Consider the following 18431-nt stretch of genomic DNA (forward strand, 5'->3'; position numbering starts at 1 on the left):
GGGGGGGTGTTTTTGGTTAAGCGATTCGTCAGTCAAATAAGGCGGATGCGAAACTTCCATGCAATGGGGCTCAATTCTTGGAATTTTTTTCTTCTTCCTTTCTCTTTATTTTTCATGTATTACTGTTTAACTAACTATTCATTAGTTGGCTTAAAACTTGTCGCGGAAGCCTTATCAGATTTTAAGTTGGATTTGCATCGTCAAGAAAGATGCGTAAAGGATGTGAATTTTCCTCAAACATTCTTTGCTTTAAGGCTACATTCGGTCATCGTAATTTCTAGACATGATATGATTGGACTATGAAATCGAGAAATTTCGCTATGTCCTATCAATTATTTGGTGGCTCGCAATAACAAAATCGGGTATTTTCACATCATATTTTATCTATTGTGCAAGCACCAAACACAATACATGATAAATTTTATCCTATCTTAAATTTTATCTCGACAACCAAATACGGCCTAAATGATTTGGTAGGATTTGGTAGGATGAGATGACATATATGGCGATGTGGCTTGGGTTAGGACTGCATAATTAAGGCACCAGCTGGCAATTTACAATTTCGACGTGGTTATACCATTAAGAATTCACATCTCATCGTTTTAAGAAAATTTAATTGCGTGTCGAATGGAATTATTCATCTTAAATCACGGTAAAAGGTTAAAATTAAAAGGCACATCCACCCTGACTTTCACCGATACAAATAAAATCAGTTGCGTTATTTCTCGCGGTTCCGTAAAATTACATTCTGGCCACATCACTATCGCACGACAAATGTCCAAGAACTGTTTTCCAGTCACTGACGTCATCTGTCGGTCACCCTCCACTCTCTTTACTTTCTCTCTCCTCCCTTTATATCCCGAAAATCTGTTTTCCAATTTGACCAAAAAACAATTAGTTATCTTTTAGGGAAAAAAAAATATTCTCCGCGTTAAACTCCAAGCAAATATTGCTATTAAACATAGAATTAGGTCTTCTGTCAACGGTTACCGATTACAAATTCTAAAAATCTAATATTCTGGACCTGTAAATTTGTAATCGGAGATTAACGAGAGAAGAACACTAAAAGAAGTAGTGTACGGTGCTCACTTTAACGTCAAAAATTGCTGCCGGATCACTTAAGTGTCAAATGGAAAAAAAAAAATTGATCACTTAAATGCCTTCAATGAGATATTCTAGCCAAAATTAATATGCGGCATTTATAATTAAATTTGTAATATAAAGTGGTATTATTTTAAAAAAATTAAGTCCGCATGGACTTCTCAACTTAAAAAAAAAACTTAAAAAATTTAAATTAGAATTAAAAAAATTGCTACAAACTAATTTTTAAAAATTTAAATAATAAGCTTAAATATTTAACAAAAAATTTTAAAAAGGAGATAAATTAAAAATTTTAAAAAAATTAAACAAGGGGGAAAACAATTTAAAATTTATAAAAAATTCTCGCCGCCTGTTTCTTCTCACCCCTCCTTTTTTTTTTTAATTTTTTATCTTTATTTATTTATTTTTAAGCATATTTTTCAATTTAATTTAAATAAATTTTGTATTTAAAAAATAGTTTTTACCAAATTGTTAAATATAATTTTGTTTTTTTGTTTTTTAATTAAGGGAAGGATTCGCTTTAATTTTCAAATCTCATTTTATTTTTGGAATTTTAACCTTTTTTTTAATCTAATTAAGTTTGTAATTTTTATTTTTTATTATGTTTTCCACTTTTATCTTTTTTTTAATTGCTGACTAGACCTCCAATGAGTCACGTCAGCTCCAAAAATTAATAAAAAAAATATCACGTCGGATTTTCGGCCAAACAAATTGGAATTGACATTTAAGTGATCATTTAAAAAAATTGACACTTAAGTGATCTAATGAAAATTTTTTACACCCTAGTGTTCTCCTCCCGGAGATTAACAATGCACATGTTTCGTATAATTGGTCAACTCTACATATCAAATATCGCCATGAGATTATTATTTAGTACAAAATAATATGGGAGGTTTGGATATTATATACCAGAGCCCATGACCGATTTGAAAATCATAGAAAGTTAATGGGACGTACTTGAAAAACCTTACCAAGATGTTTCTAACGCCTGATTTGATGGAGCAACATCACCCCGTCACGGAAAGGAGTTCGCTAGTTAAAAGTAACGGATTCTCTTCATCCGAATGTTAGTTTCAAAAAGTTATATATACATTCAAATCAAATTGATTTAACAGTTGGTAGGAGTGTCCAAATCTAAAGTTTGATTTTATTTTTAAAAAAATTAAATCCTAATTTAAAACTCGCTCATCTCATTTGAAACTCTCACTCTCACATCGGTCTCTCCATCTCCAACTCACGGTTTTGATTCCTACCGACTTATGACCTCAACTATTAACTCTCATCGACTCACGACCGCGCCTCCTACCACTTCTCGTCTCCCTCTCTGACTCTTTGTTGCCTCCATGTGTTGATTCATTTTCTTAAACGATACAAGCGATTATTTAATATTTTTTTCAAATCATTAATTTTTCTTGAAATGAAAGGACCCTAATTTCAGTTTTCGAAACTAAATTCGTATAAAATTGCACGTGTTGTATAGAAAAAAAAAGAAAGGTTGCGTGTAATGTAAGCGGTCAACGAGAGTTTGCTTGCATCATTCGGAAAGTGCAGATAAATTTCATCCAACACTACCGTCCGTAGAAATTGGGCAACGTGCCTGACTTTTTCTTCTCATTTCTGCGTTAGAAGAAAGCAATATGTTCCCGAATCCTTCCAACCTTAAAACGAAGTTGATAGATCGGCCTTCCTAGTCCTAAATGTTAAGGTAAAGGGCCGAACTTCTTTTGTGAAAATCTATCAGGTTAATACCACGAAATACTCCAAATCGATACATCTGTGATAAATTTATCACAAATTATTTTTTTTAATCACTAAAAATCTCAAGCTGATACACTTCTCATAAATTTACCACTTGCGATAAATTTACCATTCGTTAGTTTTCGTTAAATCTAACAGTCAAATTCTTGAGTTAAATGACACATGGCAGTTCACGATTGTACCGGTTTTAGATTTTTATTATCTGTTTGCCACAGGTGTATCAATTTGAATTTTTTTTTATATTAACCCAATTTAGTATCGGTTTGAGACTTTTCTTGGTCAAAAAAATTAGTTTAAGATAAATTCGTCACGGATGTACCAGCTTAAGGTTTTTTATGGTCAAAAAAATAATTCGATGTAAATTTATCGCAGGTGTACCGGTTTGGAAATTTTTTAGATCAAAAAAATAATTTGGGGTAAATTTGTCACATGTGTATTAATTTTGAAGTTTTTCGTGGTATTAACCCAAATCTAAATTATTTCTTTCCTACAATAAATATGTTATTCATGAGCTAATATAATATTTTTGGTGGTCTTGTGTAGATTTACGATAAATATAGAGAACTCGGTACATAAGCTCAAGAGACCAAGTTTTTATTCTTTTAATTTTGGCAACATTGACTCAGGGAGTCAACTGCCACATAAATTGAGATTTAATGTATATCTAAAGTTTTTCAGAAAATTGTTCAAAAAATCATAAACTTATTATATTTTTACCAATTCGGTCCTAAATCTTTTTAATTTTGTCATTTTTTGTCGAAATGTTTACCAATCGAGTCCTTAAACCTTTTCATGTTTTCCCAATTTCAATCGGAAACTGCTATGTGGATGCCGTTCATCCTACTTAACACGATCAATGCCGACGTGATCAAATATTAGTAGTATTTTTTTTATTTTTTTCCTTTTTTAATTTCTTTGTTTTTTTTTCTTTAGGGTAGGCGAGGGCACGACGAGTCTCGCATTATAAGAAAAAAAAAGAGAAAAAAAGAAAAACAAAGAAAAAATAAAATAAAAATTGAAATATTCAAAAAATACTACTAAAATTTGTTCACGTATGTGTCGGCCGGCTACGTAGGGTAGCCAGCGTCTATATTAGCGATTTTCAGTCGAAATTGACCGGATAAACTCAATTGAAAAAAAGTAAAAATTTAGGACTCCATTGATAAAATAAAAAGGTTTAGAACTGAATTGATAAAAATGCAATAGATTTAGATGTTTTAGCAAAAGTGCAATAGATTTACATATGGTGAGTCATGCTATTACTTCGTGGATGGGCTCAATTGGTCTTCTGTTGCAGTTGGGAATTAATACGACGCGTCACTTTAATCCATCCGAGTTTACAACAAGACTCATCTACTGGAGGGAGCTCAAAAAGGATACGATTTATGTAGGCAACACTGTACCTATGCGTCCGACAAACTTCTATGGTGGGTGCAATGTCAACTCATCGTGATTTCATGGCCTTTTTTTTTTTTTTTTTTAAGTTTTCTGGAAATAATATATATGGGGTTAATAATACAAATAATCTTTAAACTATGACTCAATGCGTAATATAATCCCTGAACTTTTAATTTGTTTAATTTGGTCATTAAACTTTAGCTTAATGTTCTATGTGATCCTTGAACTTTAGCTTAATGTTCAACGTGATCCCTAAATTTTCAATTTATTCAATATGGTTCCTGGATTTTTAGTACAGATTCAATATAATCCCTGAACTATATAAAAATGTTCAATGTAACTATTCCATTAAGTTATGATCAGAGATAATATTGAATATTTTCATATAATCCAGAGATTGAACTGAACATGTAGCAAAATTTCAGGGACTACGTTGAATAAATTAAAAATTCATGGACCATATTGCACATTGAGCTAAAATTCATGAATCACATTGATCAAATTAAAAGTTCACGAATTAAACTACATATTAGGTCAAAGTTCCGGAACTATTGTGTCGTTTTGCAATGTAAGTATATCGACCTGTCTGATGTAGTCTGTCTAATAAAATTTACGATGGCTCGTGCGTATTACTTCGGGATCGCCATTTTAACCATTCAAGTCGATATCCGCTGTGTCCCAATCCAAAACAGACGAGCAAAGCCCATAGTCTCTAACTTCACTAGATGGGATTGTATGAGGTTGAGATAAAATAAATGCTTCTTTTTCTCCTCCATTGCCTCCTGTATCAATCATGAAGGCTCCATAGTCTCTAACTTTTTTTCCTTTTATTTCCATCATTTGCTTGATGCTCTTAGCAAATTCTTTTTTTTATGGGACAACACACGAGTTTTAAATCAGTGTGGTGCGTGAGGAAATCTTTAAACCCGAGAGATTTGGGATGCAGGAGCAAATCAACTTTTCCTCCATGGCACGTTGGGTGGGAAAAACGTGTTAAAAAAAGTCCCGAACTTGTTGCATTAGTGCCAATTTAATCATAAATATTTTAATTATATCAATTCGGTTATAAACCTTTTATATTTGTGACAATTAAGTCCATCCGGTCAATTTTGATCGAAAATTGCTGATGTAAACACCTGTTGTCCTAATGGCATAACTAGCATTGACATGGACATTTTTTAATATTTTATTTTTGTTCTTTACTCTCTTTTTTTTTTATAAGAATGAGGACCGGCATCGGCCCTCGCCCGTGGCTAGCGTGGGTCGGCTGGCGACCCTCGATCTTAAAAAAAGAGAGTAAAGAAAGGAAACACAAAAAAAATAAAAAAACTAAAAAAATTATAAAAAAAAGTTTACGTCGGTACAGGCCGTGCCACATAAAATGATCAGTATTTACGTTTGCGATTTTCGATCAAAATTGGCCATATGAACTTGAATGGCACAAGTGCAAAAGATTTGAGACTAAATTGACAGAATTAAAAAGTTTATGACTGAATTGGCATAAACGTTTTTTTTTTTTAAGCACCTCCATCCTTCTAACCAGCTTAGTGGAGTAACATTCATGCTCAGCCGTAACCAACCCACTTGACTGGTTCACGTCAGTTACAACACAAACAAAATGACAAAATATATTTTACACCACTTGATGGAGATGGCCTAGCAATATGAATTGATATTCCTAAATTATAGGTCACGATTCCGACCCGCTCGCGACGGTAGTGTATATATCTCACTTAGATAGGGCCATGATGACGCTACTCACCTACCTCGAATCAGTTATGAGTGACATTTAGTGACGAGCGCTCTATATTCTTGGATCCACACATTCGTCGTGGAAGGGCGATGATGATGCTCGAAGGGAGTAGCCAATTAGCCATGCTACTCATTCCCTCTCCTCTTTTCTAACCCAGTAGGGCATAACTATAGTACATAGTCATTACCAAATTGACCATATGGGGGAAAAATGTTAAGGTCTACTTGGGTACTTACAACCATGAAGTTGGATAGCGTTCTCATGTAGTTGAAATACAAATATAGGCATTACCCACGTCTATAATTAATTACGTTCTCATGTAGTTGATGTTCAAAACTTGTAACCCACGAATCAGAGCGATAGAGAAAAACACGGTTCTTTAAATAAAGCGCGTAAGCCTAGGACCTCGGCTTTTTTCGAGGAGACAAGCCCTTTCGCTTTTCCTAAAATTGGTGTCCTTTTGATTCTCGAAAGTGGAAATAAAGGCAAACCACACTTAATCTTGTCTTTCCTAAGTGCCAAGCATTTGAATACGGGGGGGCATGTCCAAAAGGAAAAAAAAACAAGAGAGAGGAGAACTTCACTTTCTTTTCCCCTCTTTTGCCGAGACAAAGTAACCAACTGAATCAAACATAATTATTGACCAACCTGTTCATCGACGAGACAACATCCTTTCCTTCCGCTTCAAGAATGCATATAATACCTACTGATGTTACCTTACTGTCCAGTGCAGATCCAAGTCAGAAAGACTCGTATACGAGAGAGATTATTATTGGGTACATAGCATTAGCTCCACTAATCAAACAGTTTGATTCAATAATTAACGTTGCTTGAACAATGAGATTCACAAGGAGGGCAAGCGAAAGAACACCGTATTCGGGCAAACAGCATACTGAAATTTAGAGGAGAGTATAGTTACAAACTCATTCGACGCTTTCTGAAATATATTGTAGGCACTCCAATGCGAAACGTATTTACAGAATTGATTGAGGCCGCGGGCTGTCGCTCCTTCACTTCGGCGGTTCGGTCTTCTTTGTCCAGAGAAACGAGCAGCACCCTCCGTCCCCATGCCTGCATCGCATCCAAAGAGAGGAATTTTGTCAGAATCATTCGGAACATCGATTGCTCACCGAGTTTCTTGGAAACATAGTTTTATCATCTGATGGAAACCCAGTTTGGTTTATACTATGTGGGACATGATTATAAAGTTCTCTGTCGCGCGTCTTTGATAAGGAAGTCAAGATTGTGTGGTGTGACTTCGAAGGCAATCCATGTCCAGTTCGGACTCAGATTGTGAGATATACTCGACGACAACAATAAGGATTCTCGCTTCAGGATCATGAGATTTTCCAGGAAAAGAACAGGAAAATGTACAGAAACACATTTCTTTTGTTTGCCCAAAGAAGGGTCTGTTCTAGAACAGAGACTTTGACCCGTATGCTTATCCGCAGCTGGAAAATGTCTGATGAAAGTTTCCAGGAATACAAACAAGTCTTCAAGGAAACAACCATCCAAATTACCAGCTCAGGTTTCAGCAGAGAGAGAAAATTCTCACTCTCCCTTTGCAGCATCCTATTTTCTGATGAAACAAAATCATCTTAGTCCTCAGAGAACCCACAAACCTTATGCAAAGATGTCTTTTTTAGGATCAGAGTTCACTTGATCGCGAAACCAGGGCTAATTTTTTTTTTTCCCTTCTAATTTGCAACAGAGCAGAGCTTCCCAGGTTCATTAATCCTATTCCTAATGTGCAAATTTTCTCGACTCTATGATATGGAACAGAATCTGATCCATCGTGGCCTAATCTTTCTTTTTTCCCCTCACGAAACCGCATAAGCACGGAAAAACTGAAATGAAGCTTTTGCTCAATAGTTCATACCTCTTGCTACTACTCAAGCTGTTGCATCTGCTGCTGCTGCTGCTGCTCCCACTGCTCTTCATGCTTCCGGCGTTCACGCTCGAATCAACGATCTCGCTGTCGCCCGGCTCGTGATTCCTCTTCTTCCACCACTCCTCCTCGACCCCGACTCTTGCTGGTCCGTCCATCGAGGGCCTCGGCGAGACCTTCCTGAAGTTGTTGCCTGAATTATCCCTTTTCTTCTTGCTTGAGCCCCAAGGAATCGGAAACATCATTTTAAGCAAGAACCCGCCGTTGTCGATACTTCCACTCCTCGCCATAATATGCCCTTTGTTATTGCTCCCTTCAACTCTACTGTTACTGTTCTGTCTCTTGGAACTCCCATCACTCTGTATCACCGCCATGGTGTCCAGCTCTTGCCGAGCCCTCGGCAGCTCAACCAGATCCTTGAGAGAGAGCTCGTAGCACGACTCAGGCATGTTCCTCACCATCTCCATGAGCTCCATTTGACCCCGAGCGATTGCCTGCGTCCTCGAAGCGGGCGACAAGCTCCGGTAATGGTTGCCGCTGCCGTGGTGGCCCCGCGGGCTCTCCAGTGGGCTCGACCGCCACAGCGGCGGTGTGCATACCCCGGAGTCCTCGTCTGCGTCGGTCCCTCCATGGAAGTCGCACATGTTGGTTTGAGAAGCAGCCCTGTGGCTTGCATAGCTTCCGGCGGTCTTTCGAGCCCGGGAACCGTAGTCGAGGGCACCGTCGCCGAAGACCTGGATGTGGTCGGATAGCTTGAGGTCGTTTCTTCGCCGGGCCGGGTCGAGCATGGTACGCTGTCGTCGTCGTCGTTGTTGTGTGGGGAGGGGAAAGGAAGGAGAAGCGAGGGATTCTGGTTTGCTATGGAAAACAGAGAGAGAGTTGGGTGGAATGGCATTATCAGAACAGCCACCTTATAGTCGTTTCCAATATTTGTCATTGTCTTTATTTGATCGAAAGTTATTAATTAATGGGAGGCTCTTCCAAATAAAAGTCAAGGAGTTCTAGATGAATAGGAAGTAGGCCCACATCCTAAGAAATAAAAATATATATATATATATCCCATCACAATCAGATTGCACGACGGTTTGCAAGCACAAGATCACCTAACCAATCAAAGAATCAAATCACACGGCGTTGCAAGCATAATATCGCCGTAACAATCAAAGAACCACTGCTTGTCTATGACACGTAAAACGGAAGAATAAGGGTACAAGCTAAGAAAACAGAGCATTGTCGGTTGAGCGGACGGAAATCGTCCCAGCGTATCACGCGACATAAATGCTAAACGGTGTAGTTTGCCACCGTGTTCGAGATTTTCTCTCGTCCACTTTTCTTGTCTTTTGAGGAGGAGCGTTTGTCTGTTTTTGCTTTTTCCGATATGCCCTTTGACGAGGAAGGGGGAAAGGACGGGGCGTGTCCACTTCTGATGGGGAGTGAGAGGAACAGGGGATGAAGGGGCGTATCTGAGTTGGAGTTGGGAGGGGTGTTCATTATTGCTAATCAACTTAATTAGCGAGCTCAAGGCTTTTAATAAAGAGGAAAACTTTAGAGGGGGTGGTGGAAGATTTGCTAGGTTGCTTCCGGAAGCCGGCAATGCCTTTGCCAGGTAGGAATTTCCGGGGCATCACGTGAAATACAATATTACCAAAACGCGATGCCTGCTGGAGACTGAGACATCATGTTGTTCGGAAAAGGGTCCTAGCCCCCCAACCAACTTTGGTACATACATTAAAATATTCCTCGAACAACTTAGGAGTCTACTTCGGCCCCCAAAATGAAAAATAAAAATTTGGAAACAACTTAGAAGTCAATTCGTATGCTCTGTCCCTCTCTCTCTCTCTCTCTCTCTCTCTCTGCACCCGTACCTCGGGATAGAAAATTAATCATACGAGTGGTATGGTCGTTAGACTGGATCGACGGCAGTCATAGCATCGAGGCGAAAACTTGGTCACCGCACGACAAGATTTCTAGAAATTCGAGACCCTCGATCGTTAGGCCAGCTCTGAACTCTCTGTGGGTTTTCGATAAAGGGTGAGGAACGAAGTCGTAAAGAGAGCATGGTACCATGATCTGGAAATAGGTATCCTAAAAAGACTGGTCAATCTCTAAGTCGTCACAAGGGCGCTAGATGCAAATCGGTCAAAGAGCAAACATTTGGCACGTCACACCGCACGTAAGCTTGGCTCATAGATTATTAATTTATTCCTAGTCATTCCATTATTTGCTGTTCTGTAGATTTGTCAGCACCCAAATCCCCTGTTCCCACTTTTCTTTAACCCCCATTTTTCTTCAGAAAATAAGACGAATTCATGTAATCATCACGACAAGAACTTGTGTCGTCTCCGATGGTCTGATGTACGGCTGGACAGATTCATCCTTAGGCAAGCCAACCATGAAAAAATGGGGTGGAAAAAAAATTTGAACTTGGAGACATCGCTTGAGCTGAAAGACTCGCCAACAAGTTTTTGGCGGGGATGAGAATGAGGTGGCCCTTCGAAGGCACTCCTCGGAGTCAGATATGATAATCACTTGCCTTCGCTTGCTTCACAATCATTTGGTTGGGCTCCATGACCATGGCTCCTGTCACACAACAGGAATTCCGCTTCAGTTTCTCCTTCTCTTAGAAGCTTCAGAGATCAATTCATGGATCTAAATATAATTCGGTCAAAGATTTTTGGAGAGGAAAATCTAGACCCTTTGACCGGTCCTCGTAAGCACATAACTCATTGGACTGCATGTCGAGGCAATATGCTCCCCGAAAATTCCGACTGTTTGCGGAGAAGTTTCGCCAGTTGCTTCTTTTTTTTGGGTGACAATCAAAGACATTGTCCGAGTGTGCATCAATATGCTTTCCTGGTCAGAAAACTGGGGGGTCTTAACTTACAAAAGATGGAGTTTCGAAGCTCGAGTCCCATCCCAGAAACTGTTTCCTAATCCGACTGACGGATCTGTAGTTAACTACTTTGCCATCTGGGTATGCCTGCAACTTCATTTTTCACATGGATCTGAAATATTTGACTCTGCAAGCAGCTTAGAAGCCCACTCTCCCAATTTGGGGAACCCATGTTTTTCACAAGCACCACGTATTCTCTTAAGCATCGAAACCGTCGGCTCAAATGGCATTGTCTTAACAAACTTTTTAAGCTCACGCATCTGTCCGGCACGGCTGTAGAGTTCGATCATTTGCTCATAATGCTCTAGCCTAGGGATAACGCTATAAACAGTCATAGATTTGAAAATCTGTCCTCCCAAGTCAACAAGATCCTCACAGATACAGGCCCGCAAGAGCCCCTGAAAAGTGCCGTGGTCTGGTTTAATACCTTCCTTGCTCATCACGTCAAACAATTCTAGAGCGTCTTTGCCCAACCCATTGTGGCAACAGCCCAGAATTATGGAATTCCAAAGAACCACATCTCGTGGCGCTGCTTCCATAAAAACTTTTAGGGCATACTTGATGCAGCGGCATTTGGAGTACATGTCAATCAGAGCTCCTCTAACGACAATATCAATCTCGTATCCTTTCCTAATCATGAATCCGTGAATTTGCTTCCCACGATCAAGAGCACTAATATTAGCACAAGCTGCGAGAAGAGTTCCAAAGGTGAAGACACTGGGCATTGTCTCCCATTGCATCTCACAGAACATTTCCATTGCATGTTCACTCCTTTGATGATGAGCATAACTGGTCAGCAAAGAATTCCAGGAAACTTTGTCACGCCACTGACTCATCAGGTAAAAACAAGCTCGAGCATATCTGAAGTTCCCGCATTTTCCATACATATCCAGAATAGAATTGCACACAAGTAAATGGGAAAAGAGACCACATCGATAAACAAACCCATGCACTTGCTTCCCCATGAAAACATCTGAAAGGCCAGTACACAAGTTTGAGATCAGCGCAAGAGTGACATGGTCAATGTCCTTGGTTGAACTGCGCATTAGAGACATGAAATTCAAGGCCTCATCCCACTGCCTGGAGCGAATGTACCCTGCCAACATTGCATTCCAGGAAATCACATTCCGTTCCGGCATCTCATTGAAGAGCTCCCTAGCCTTTCCAGTTCTCCCACCCAAAGCATAACCAGACACCATTGAAGTCCAGGAAACTACGTTCTTCGCACAAGGTTGATCAAATATCTTCCGTGCAGATTCTAATTCAACGCACTTAACGTACATATCAATGAGTGAACTGGAAACCACTTCATCATCTTCCAGACATACCTTAATTGTGATCCCATGTATTTGCATCCCCTCAACAAGGGCACATATCTTAGAACAAGCACTGAGAGCGTTTGAGAAGGTAAACTTCAGCGGTCTAGTATCAGTCAGAAACATTTTGAAGAACATAACAATCGCCTCCCTCTCATCATCCATCTCAAGATACCGCCTCACAATCACATTCCAAGAAACCGCATTTGGTCTTTCCATCTCATCAAACATCCTCCTCGAGTCACCCATAACACCACACTTCCCGTACACATCGACAAGCGAGCTCCCCAAAATTACATTACCACAAAACGCACGCTTCACCATGAGTCCGTGAATTTGCATGGACAGACCAAGCGCCCGAATGACACCGCAGGAGCCAAGCACACTGGCAAAAGTGACCTCGCTAGCAGAAACCCTGGATGCGTTCATGTCCGAAAACAAGCTCAGAGCCTTATCAGCGCGCCCGTTCTGCACATACGCAGCAATCATCGCGTTCCAGGACCCGCCATCTCTCTCGGGCATTTGGTCGAACAGCTCGCGGGCGTCCGTCAAGCAACGGCATTTCCCATAAGCCTCGATGGCCCGGTTCAGCAGGAAGGGCGGCGGTGTCGCGTTGAGGGTGACCAGGTGGGACTCCACCTTCCGGGCCTGGACGATGGCGCTGGCGGAGGAGCAGAGCTGGAAGAGGCGGGCGTACAGAGAGTGGGCGACGGGTTCAGGGGAAGTGAAGAGAACGGAGACGGCTTGCTGGAGGCGACCCTCGTCGAGGTGAGCGAGGATGGTCTTGGTCAGAGCCTTGGCGGTGCTGGGTTCGGTTGAAGGCGACTTGGGGTGGCGGATGTGGCCGAGAAGATGGTTAAGTATCGAGGCGGCATTCACACCCATATGACGAACACGGACGATGTGACAGTGCACAAAGTAACTTCCTTTCTGGTGCTTACATACTCGGAGTATGCGACAAAATTTGAAAGGATCGAATGGAGGTGGCCGAGCAGAGAGATCAAGCGAAGCCGTGCTTCAACCTTGCCGTGTTGCCTACAGTGAAACTCAGGTTATTTGTCCTGCTTGCGGTTTATGTTTGCGAACCGGACGCGATCCACTCGAAAACGGCATGTTATTATATTTTCAGAATGAATAATGGTATATCTTTCTATAATCGTATTTTAGAGAAGACAACGTTATCAACAGGTCGGCAGTTCAAGTAAAAAATGCTGCTGTCACTTTCGCCGCCACACACCGGCAGACTTAGGGGCTTGTGGATGGTCGCCGTCGTCTGTTGGCGTCAGACTGGCGGGACGGCGGCGTTGGCGATTCGGAGTTCAGGCCAACAGTAGCTTTAGCGTAAACATCGAGATATCATGGACATGGATGTGCAAACCTGCGGGCACTTACTCCAGTCCTGCACCACTCGGCTCTCCGTCCAAGAAGGCAAGCAGCTCCATCTTCTCTTCCTGAAGAAGGGTCTCTTGAACTGTGCCATCACGCTCGGAAACCGTCTCCTTCAGCTTTACGCCAAGTGCGGTCAAATGGATAATGCACGGCGACTGTTCGATGATATGCCTCAGAGGAATTGCTTCACTTGGAACACGATGGTTGAAGGCTACATGAGGACGGGAGAGGCGGCTAAGTCTCTGGAGTTGTTTAATTACATGCCCTGCCGGAATGATTTCTCTTGGAACGTGGTGATTTCGGGTTTTGCCAAGAGGGGTGATCTTCGGACTGTTTCTTGTTTGTTTAATGCCATGCCCAGAAAGAATGCAGTTGCTTGGAATTCCATGATTCATGGTTATGCCAAGAATGGGCATCCCAGGGAAGCCCTCAGGCTGTTTAAGGACATGAATTCGGATCCTTTTGAGAGAACGCAGAGTGATACTTTTGTTTTGGCCACTGTCATAGTTGCTTGTTCTGACCTGGAAGCTATGGATCGTGGCAAGCAGATTCATGCGCGTCTTCTTATTGATGGAGTGGCATTTGATTCAGTGTTGGCTAGTTCGTTGGTCAACTTGTACGGAAAATGTGGTGATTTGGATAGTGCAAAGCGTGTTTTAAGTAGCGTGGAGGAACCGGATGACTTCTCTCTGTCGGCATTGATTTCTGGGTATGCCAATTGTGGTAAAATGGATGAGGCCAGAAGGGTTTTCAGCAGTTTCAATAAATCATGTGTCATATCATGGAATTCACTGATTGCAGGCCATGTAACTAATCATGAGGAAATGGAAGCTTTAGCACTGTTTAACCAGATGCGTGAAGGGGCCATCCGTGAGGACTCCTCTACATTAGCCAGTATTTTAAGTGCATGCAGCAGCTTAGGTATTCTGGCGCAAGGTAACCTAATGCATGCCCATGCTTTCAAGAGTGGTCTCCTTAACGAAGTGATTGTGGCAAGTGCTCTTATTGACATGTATTATAAATGTGGAAGCCTTAGGGATGCTTGCAATCTCTTTGGTGAGCTGGAAGTTCAGGACACAATATTACTTAATTCTATGATCACAGTGTATTCTAACTGTGGAAGGGTCGATGACGCAAAAGAAATATTCAGGTCCATGTCAAAGAAAAGCTTGATATCATGGAATTCGATGCTAGTAGGTCTCAGTCGGAATGGTTGTCCTGTTGAAGCTTTAGATCTTTTCTGCGAGATGAATAGGCTGGGCTTGATGATGGATAAGTTCAGCTTTGCTAGTGTTCTCAGTTCCTGTGCTATTAGCTCCTCATTTGATCTAGGGGAACAAATTTTTGGAAGAACAATTGTCATTGGGCTCGAAAATGACCCCATTATTTCTACTTCCCTCGTCGACTTCTTCTGCAAGTGTGGTCATGTTGAAAAAGGGAGAAAAGTATTTGATGGAATGGTAAAAATTGACGAAGTTTCTTGTAATACCATGTTGATGGGTTATGCTACCAATGGCCATGGGATGAAAGCATTGAGTCTGTTTGAGGAGCTGAGGCATGCTGGTTTGAGACCGACTGATATTACCTTTACAGCAGTCCTGTCTGCATGTGATCATTGTGGTTTGGTCGAAGAGGGGTGGAAATGGTTATATGCGATGAAACTAAATTATGATGTCGATCCGAGGATTGAGCACTACTCTTGTGTTATTGATCTTTTTGCACGGGCTGGTTACCTGAATGAGGCCATAGATCTGATAGAGCAAATGCCTTTTGATCCAGATGCGACAATGTGGTCATCAGTGTTGAGAGGTTGTGTGGCTCATGGGAATAGAACTCTTGGGAAGAAAGTAGCGGAGCAAATTATCGAGCTTGATCCAGAGAATTCAGGTGCTTATGTACAGTTATCTGGCATACTTGCTGACTTTGGGGATTGGGAAAGATCAGCAGAAGTTAGGCATATGATGAAGGAAAAGCAAGTAGGGAAAGATCCTGGTTGTAGTTGGGCTGACTGCTGATCGCTGAATGGTAGATGTTAAAAGAGTCAGAAGCCTAAATATGGTACTTAATTCTTTTGTTTGTTTATTAGATTTGCTATGGCTTGTCTTCATTATTAAATCGTGTTATGGTGGCTCTTCAAACTGATTATTGATGCTCATTTAATGTCAATAGGCTACTGATATCTCTGCGATGGGATGGTTGGATGGTAGTGAAGAGGGCTACTGGTATACATGAAGTTCGCGTCTTCAAACGTTATGTCTCAGAGATGGAGGAATATATGTCAAGCTTGGTAAACATATTGGACAGTAGGTAATAACTTTTCTTCCCTTGTTTCTCAAGATCATCCTGATGATTAAGATATATCTATTAGATGCAGATTTTAGACAGTGACAGATTTCTCTCTTTCTGCTGTTTTTTTTTTTTTTTCAAGTAAATGAATGCTTGGTACATCAAGCCAATTCCAATAACTATGAAACCCATAGATACAGAGGAATAAGCTAATCTTTTTTTTTTTATAAATTACATTGACCGGGAGATGTTAAAGCTGCATAGATTATTTGGATTGCACCTACTATAATCAACTAGGGAGAAAATATAGAATGAGCATGAGGCAATAATCCCATATTGACCCGAACCCACCCATATGCTTTCATTTTTAATAAAATTCCTGCTAGAAGCATACAAGTACTATAATGTGCCTCTCCATGGGTGTCTAGTAACTATGTATGTAAAGTTATAATCGGTAATTTAACAGCGTGACTCAAAAAGTGCGTGTTACATAATCATCCATTTAACTCATATTATCAGGTGAAGGAATTTTCGAGAAAAGGCTGGATGATATGCCAGATTAAGTATGCATAGTGTTGGTGCACCGTCTTACTCTTCCAACCAGAAATCTTGTGCGCCCCTGAATTGTCTGATGTTGTGGGTTCCTCATTAGGTGAGCTCGTGTTAACCGTGTCTCTTACAAGAGTGTCACCAATATTTCAGCTTGCATGCTCATGCTTCATTTTCCCCCGTTGGCGTAAATTAGTCAATAATCTATGCTCTGATTAATTGTTCCCATTATTTTAGGTTCCAAAAGCTAAGGCTCTTGGACACGAGCATAACTTTGTAGCAAGCAGACCGCCACATCTCATGCATGATGGACCATCTAATAAGTAGTGCCAGTAAGCTATATTCTTTCAGCACCTGCATGTAGTATACTGATATGGATGGTAGGACTGGAACTGATGACTTTTCTCTATCAGCATTGATTTCTGCAAGATGAGTACGCTTGTCTTGATGATCAGTTTAAGCTTTGGTAGTGTTGAAATTGGCATATGACATTGATCCGAGGATATGGTCGTCTCCAATGAGATTGGCATCTAACATTGATCCAAAAATAGGGTCAATAACTTCTATTGGGTGATCAATCTTTTTGGCCATGCTGGTCACCAATACGGAGCCATGGATCCTATGGAGCAAATAAATGCCTTTCGATGCAGGTGCATCAATGGGGTCATCAGCTGCGGGAGGTTTGCGTGGCTCGTAGGAATGAAACTCTTGGGAAGAAGGTTGCGGAGGGAATGATCAACCTCAATGCGGACATTGGTGACTGGGAAAGATCGGCCCAGGTATGTGAAGTATAACATAAAGAACGGAGAGGATTGTATGACATATCTTAAATTTCCATTGCTGTGCCATATGGTTGGGGAGTAGGGAGGCCCAAACTATGCAGTTTCATTTCTGATAAATGGCAAGCACCACCTAAATACACATGGTTACCGGGAAGAGACTCAACCGAATTTCGTATGATTGTTTGGTTGTTTCCTGCTATACAGAACCTCTTGCCAATTCCGAGAGGACGATAAGGGACAACCGCCGGCCGGGGGGGGTGTGGTGTGCCAAGGACTTTTAATCCGATACCGAATTCTTCTCCAGACTCGTCCATTAACCGCGGAAGCTATGAAAGACTGGAGTGAAGTTGGACCCCATGGCACGATATCTCCATAGGTTGTAAACGTTGCAAAGGATCAAGACAGGGAAAAAGGAATTGGCGAGTGAAATGGATAGAGCAAATATTTGTGGACACAATCCGTTCTTCAGTCAAGTTTTTCTCGATGGTACATCACCGTCCAGTCTAGTGCAATGGATGATGACCCGGGGACCCCCATGGCGACATCAACGGCACTTTCCCATTGAATGTTTATCACTTTGTGGAGAGTTCAGGTTTTTTCTCTTGTGAGTGAAAGTCACATTCATGGAGAAATAGTCTATTCGAGGCATACTTATTGTTCACGCTGACCGAGTCCGTCACCGTCACCTCATGAAGATACTAGCGAGGACTGCAGGTGGATTTGCGGGGACGAACCAAGACTTTGTTTTCATTAAAAATGGCCATAGAGTTGGATAGTTCAGGTTTAGCAATCAATGGAAAGAACCGAATGTATATCAAAGGGTGCTTGTCAATGAATGGAATTTGTTTTCATAGAAAATGACACAAATGGTGCTTAAATTTTGATTTAATGTGCAATGTGATCCATAAATTTTTAATTTATTTGATGTGATTTTTGAATTTTAGCCCAATGAACAATATCGTTTTTAAAATTTAAATTTGTTTAATGTGCACCTTGAACTTTTGATACATGGTCAAACTAGCCCCTTTGACTATATGAAAATATTCAAATGTTGTTTCTGATTTTAAGTAAATTGAATGATGAAATTAAATACTATCATAAGTCTCGGGACTGGTTTGAATATTTACCAAAAATCTATGGACCACATAGTACGAACTAAAAATTTAAGGATTATGTTGTGTATTGAATTGAAGTTCATTAATTATTTGTGTTATTATTGTTATTATTATTTTTCTTTTTTGATATTGCGTCAACGCAAAGACGACGACAAAAATGAGGACAGTGATGAGTTGGCAGTGGGGTCAACTTCACCTAAGAT

At 40.6% G+C, this 18431-nt stretch overlaps 3 protein-coding genes across 9 annotated transcripts; 1 reads left to right on the top strand and 2 right to left on the bottom strand.

The window, feature by feature from the left end:
• Window positions 1–6801: 6801 nt before the first annotated feature.
• LOC115739809 lies at window positions 6802–8802 on the bottom strand. The gene is made up of 2 exons (XM_030673085.2): window positions 7890–8802; window positions 6802–7081 (listed from the first exon to the last, which is right to left on the bottom strand). The coding sequence occupies exons 1-2, from the start codon at window positions 8684–8686 to the stop codon at window positions 7021–7023; spliced, it is 858 nt and encodes a 285-aa protein (XP_030528945.1). The 5' UTR covers window positions 8687–8802; the 3' UTR covers window positions 6802–7020.
• Window positions 8803–10315: 1513 nt separating this feature from the next.
• On the bottom strand, window positions 10316–13239 carry LOC115739713 (pentatricopeptide repeat-containing protein At3g26540). The gene has a single exon (XM_030672940.2). It carries the CDS (start codon window positions 12990–12992, stop codon window positions 10887–10889), a length of 2106 nt encoding a protein of 701 aa, XP_030528800.1. The 5' UTR covers window positions 12993–13239; the 3' UTR covers window positions 10316–10886.
• A 64-nt stretch (window positions 13240–13303) lies between these two features.
• Window positions 13304–17350, top strand: LOC115739721 (putative pentatricopeptide repeat-containing protein At1g77010, mitochondrial). Of its 7 annotated transcripts, none has more exons than XR_007197557.1 (4): window positions 13304–15554; window positions 15666–15803; window positions 16302–16434; window positions 16569–17350. XR_007197557.1 is itself a non-coding variant. In XM_030672951.1 (2 exons), exon 1 carries the CDS (start codon window positions 13466–13468, stop codon window positions 15509–15511), a length of 2046 nt encoding a protein of 681 aa, XP_030528811.1. In that variant the 5' UTR covers window positions 13304–13465; the 3' UTR covers window positions 15512–15554; window positions 15666–17350. The 7 variants fall into 7 exon arrangements, 3 of the variants coding, with proteins under 3 accessions (XP_030528811.1, XP_048130713.1, XP_048130714.1); XR_007197558.1 differs by having other exon boundaries at window positions 16982–17350; XR_004015272.1 differs by having other exon boundaries at window positions 16302–17350.
• The last annotated feature ends 1081 nt before the right edge of the window (window positions 17351–18431 follow it).

The sequence above is a fragment of the Rhodamnia argentea genome, chromosome 2, assembly GCF_020921035.1.
Source record: "Rhodamnia argentea isolate NSW1041297 chromosome 2, ASM2092103v1, whole genome shotgun sequence".
NCBI lineage: Eukaryota > Viridiplantae > Streptophyta > Magnoliopsida > Myrtales > Myrtaceae > Rhodamnia > Rhodamnia argentea.

Excerpts from the sequence above, each read along its gene's own strand:
- LOC115739713 (XM_030672940.2), bottom strand. The coding sequence starts at position 12,992 with ATGGGTGTGAATGCCGCCTCGATACTTAACCATCTTCTCGGCCACATC.
- LOC115739809 (XM_030673085.2), bottom strand. The coding sequence starts at position 8,686 with ATGCTCGACCCGGCCCGGCGAAGAAACGACCTCAAGCTATCCGACCAC. Across the intron at positions 7,082-7,889 it reads AGCTTGAGTAGTAGCAAGAG|GCATGGGGACGGAGGGTGCT; the intron begins GTATGAACTATT and ends GATGCGATGCAG.
- LOC115739721 (XM_030672951.1), top strand. The coding sequence starts at position 13,466 with ATGGACATGGATGTGCAAACCTGCGGGCACTTACTCCAGTCCTGCACC.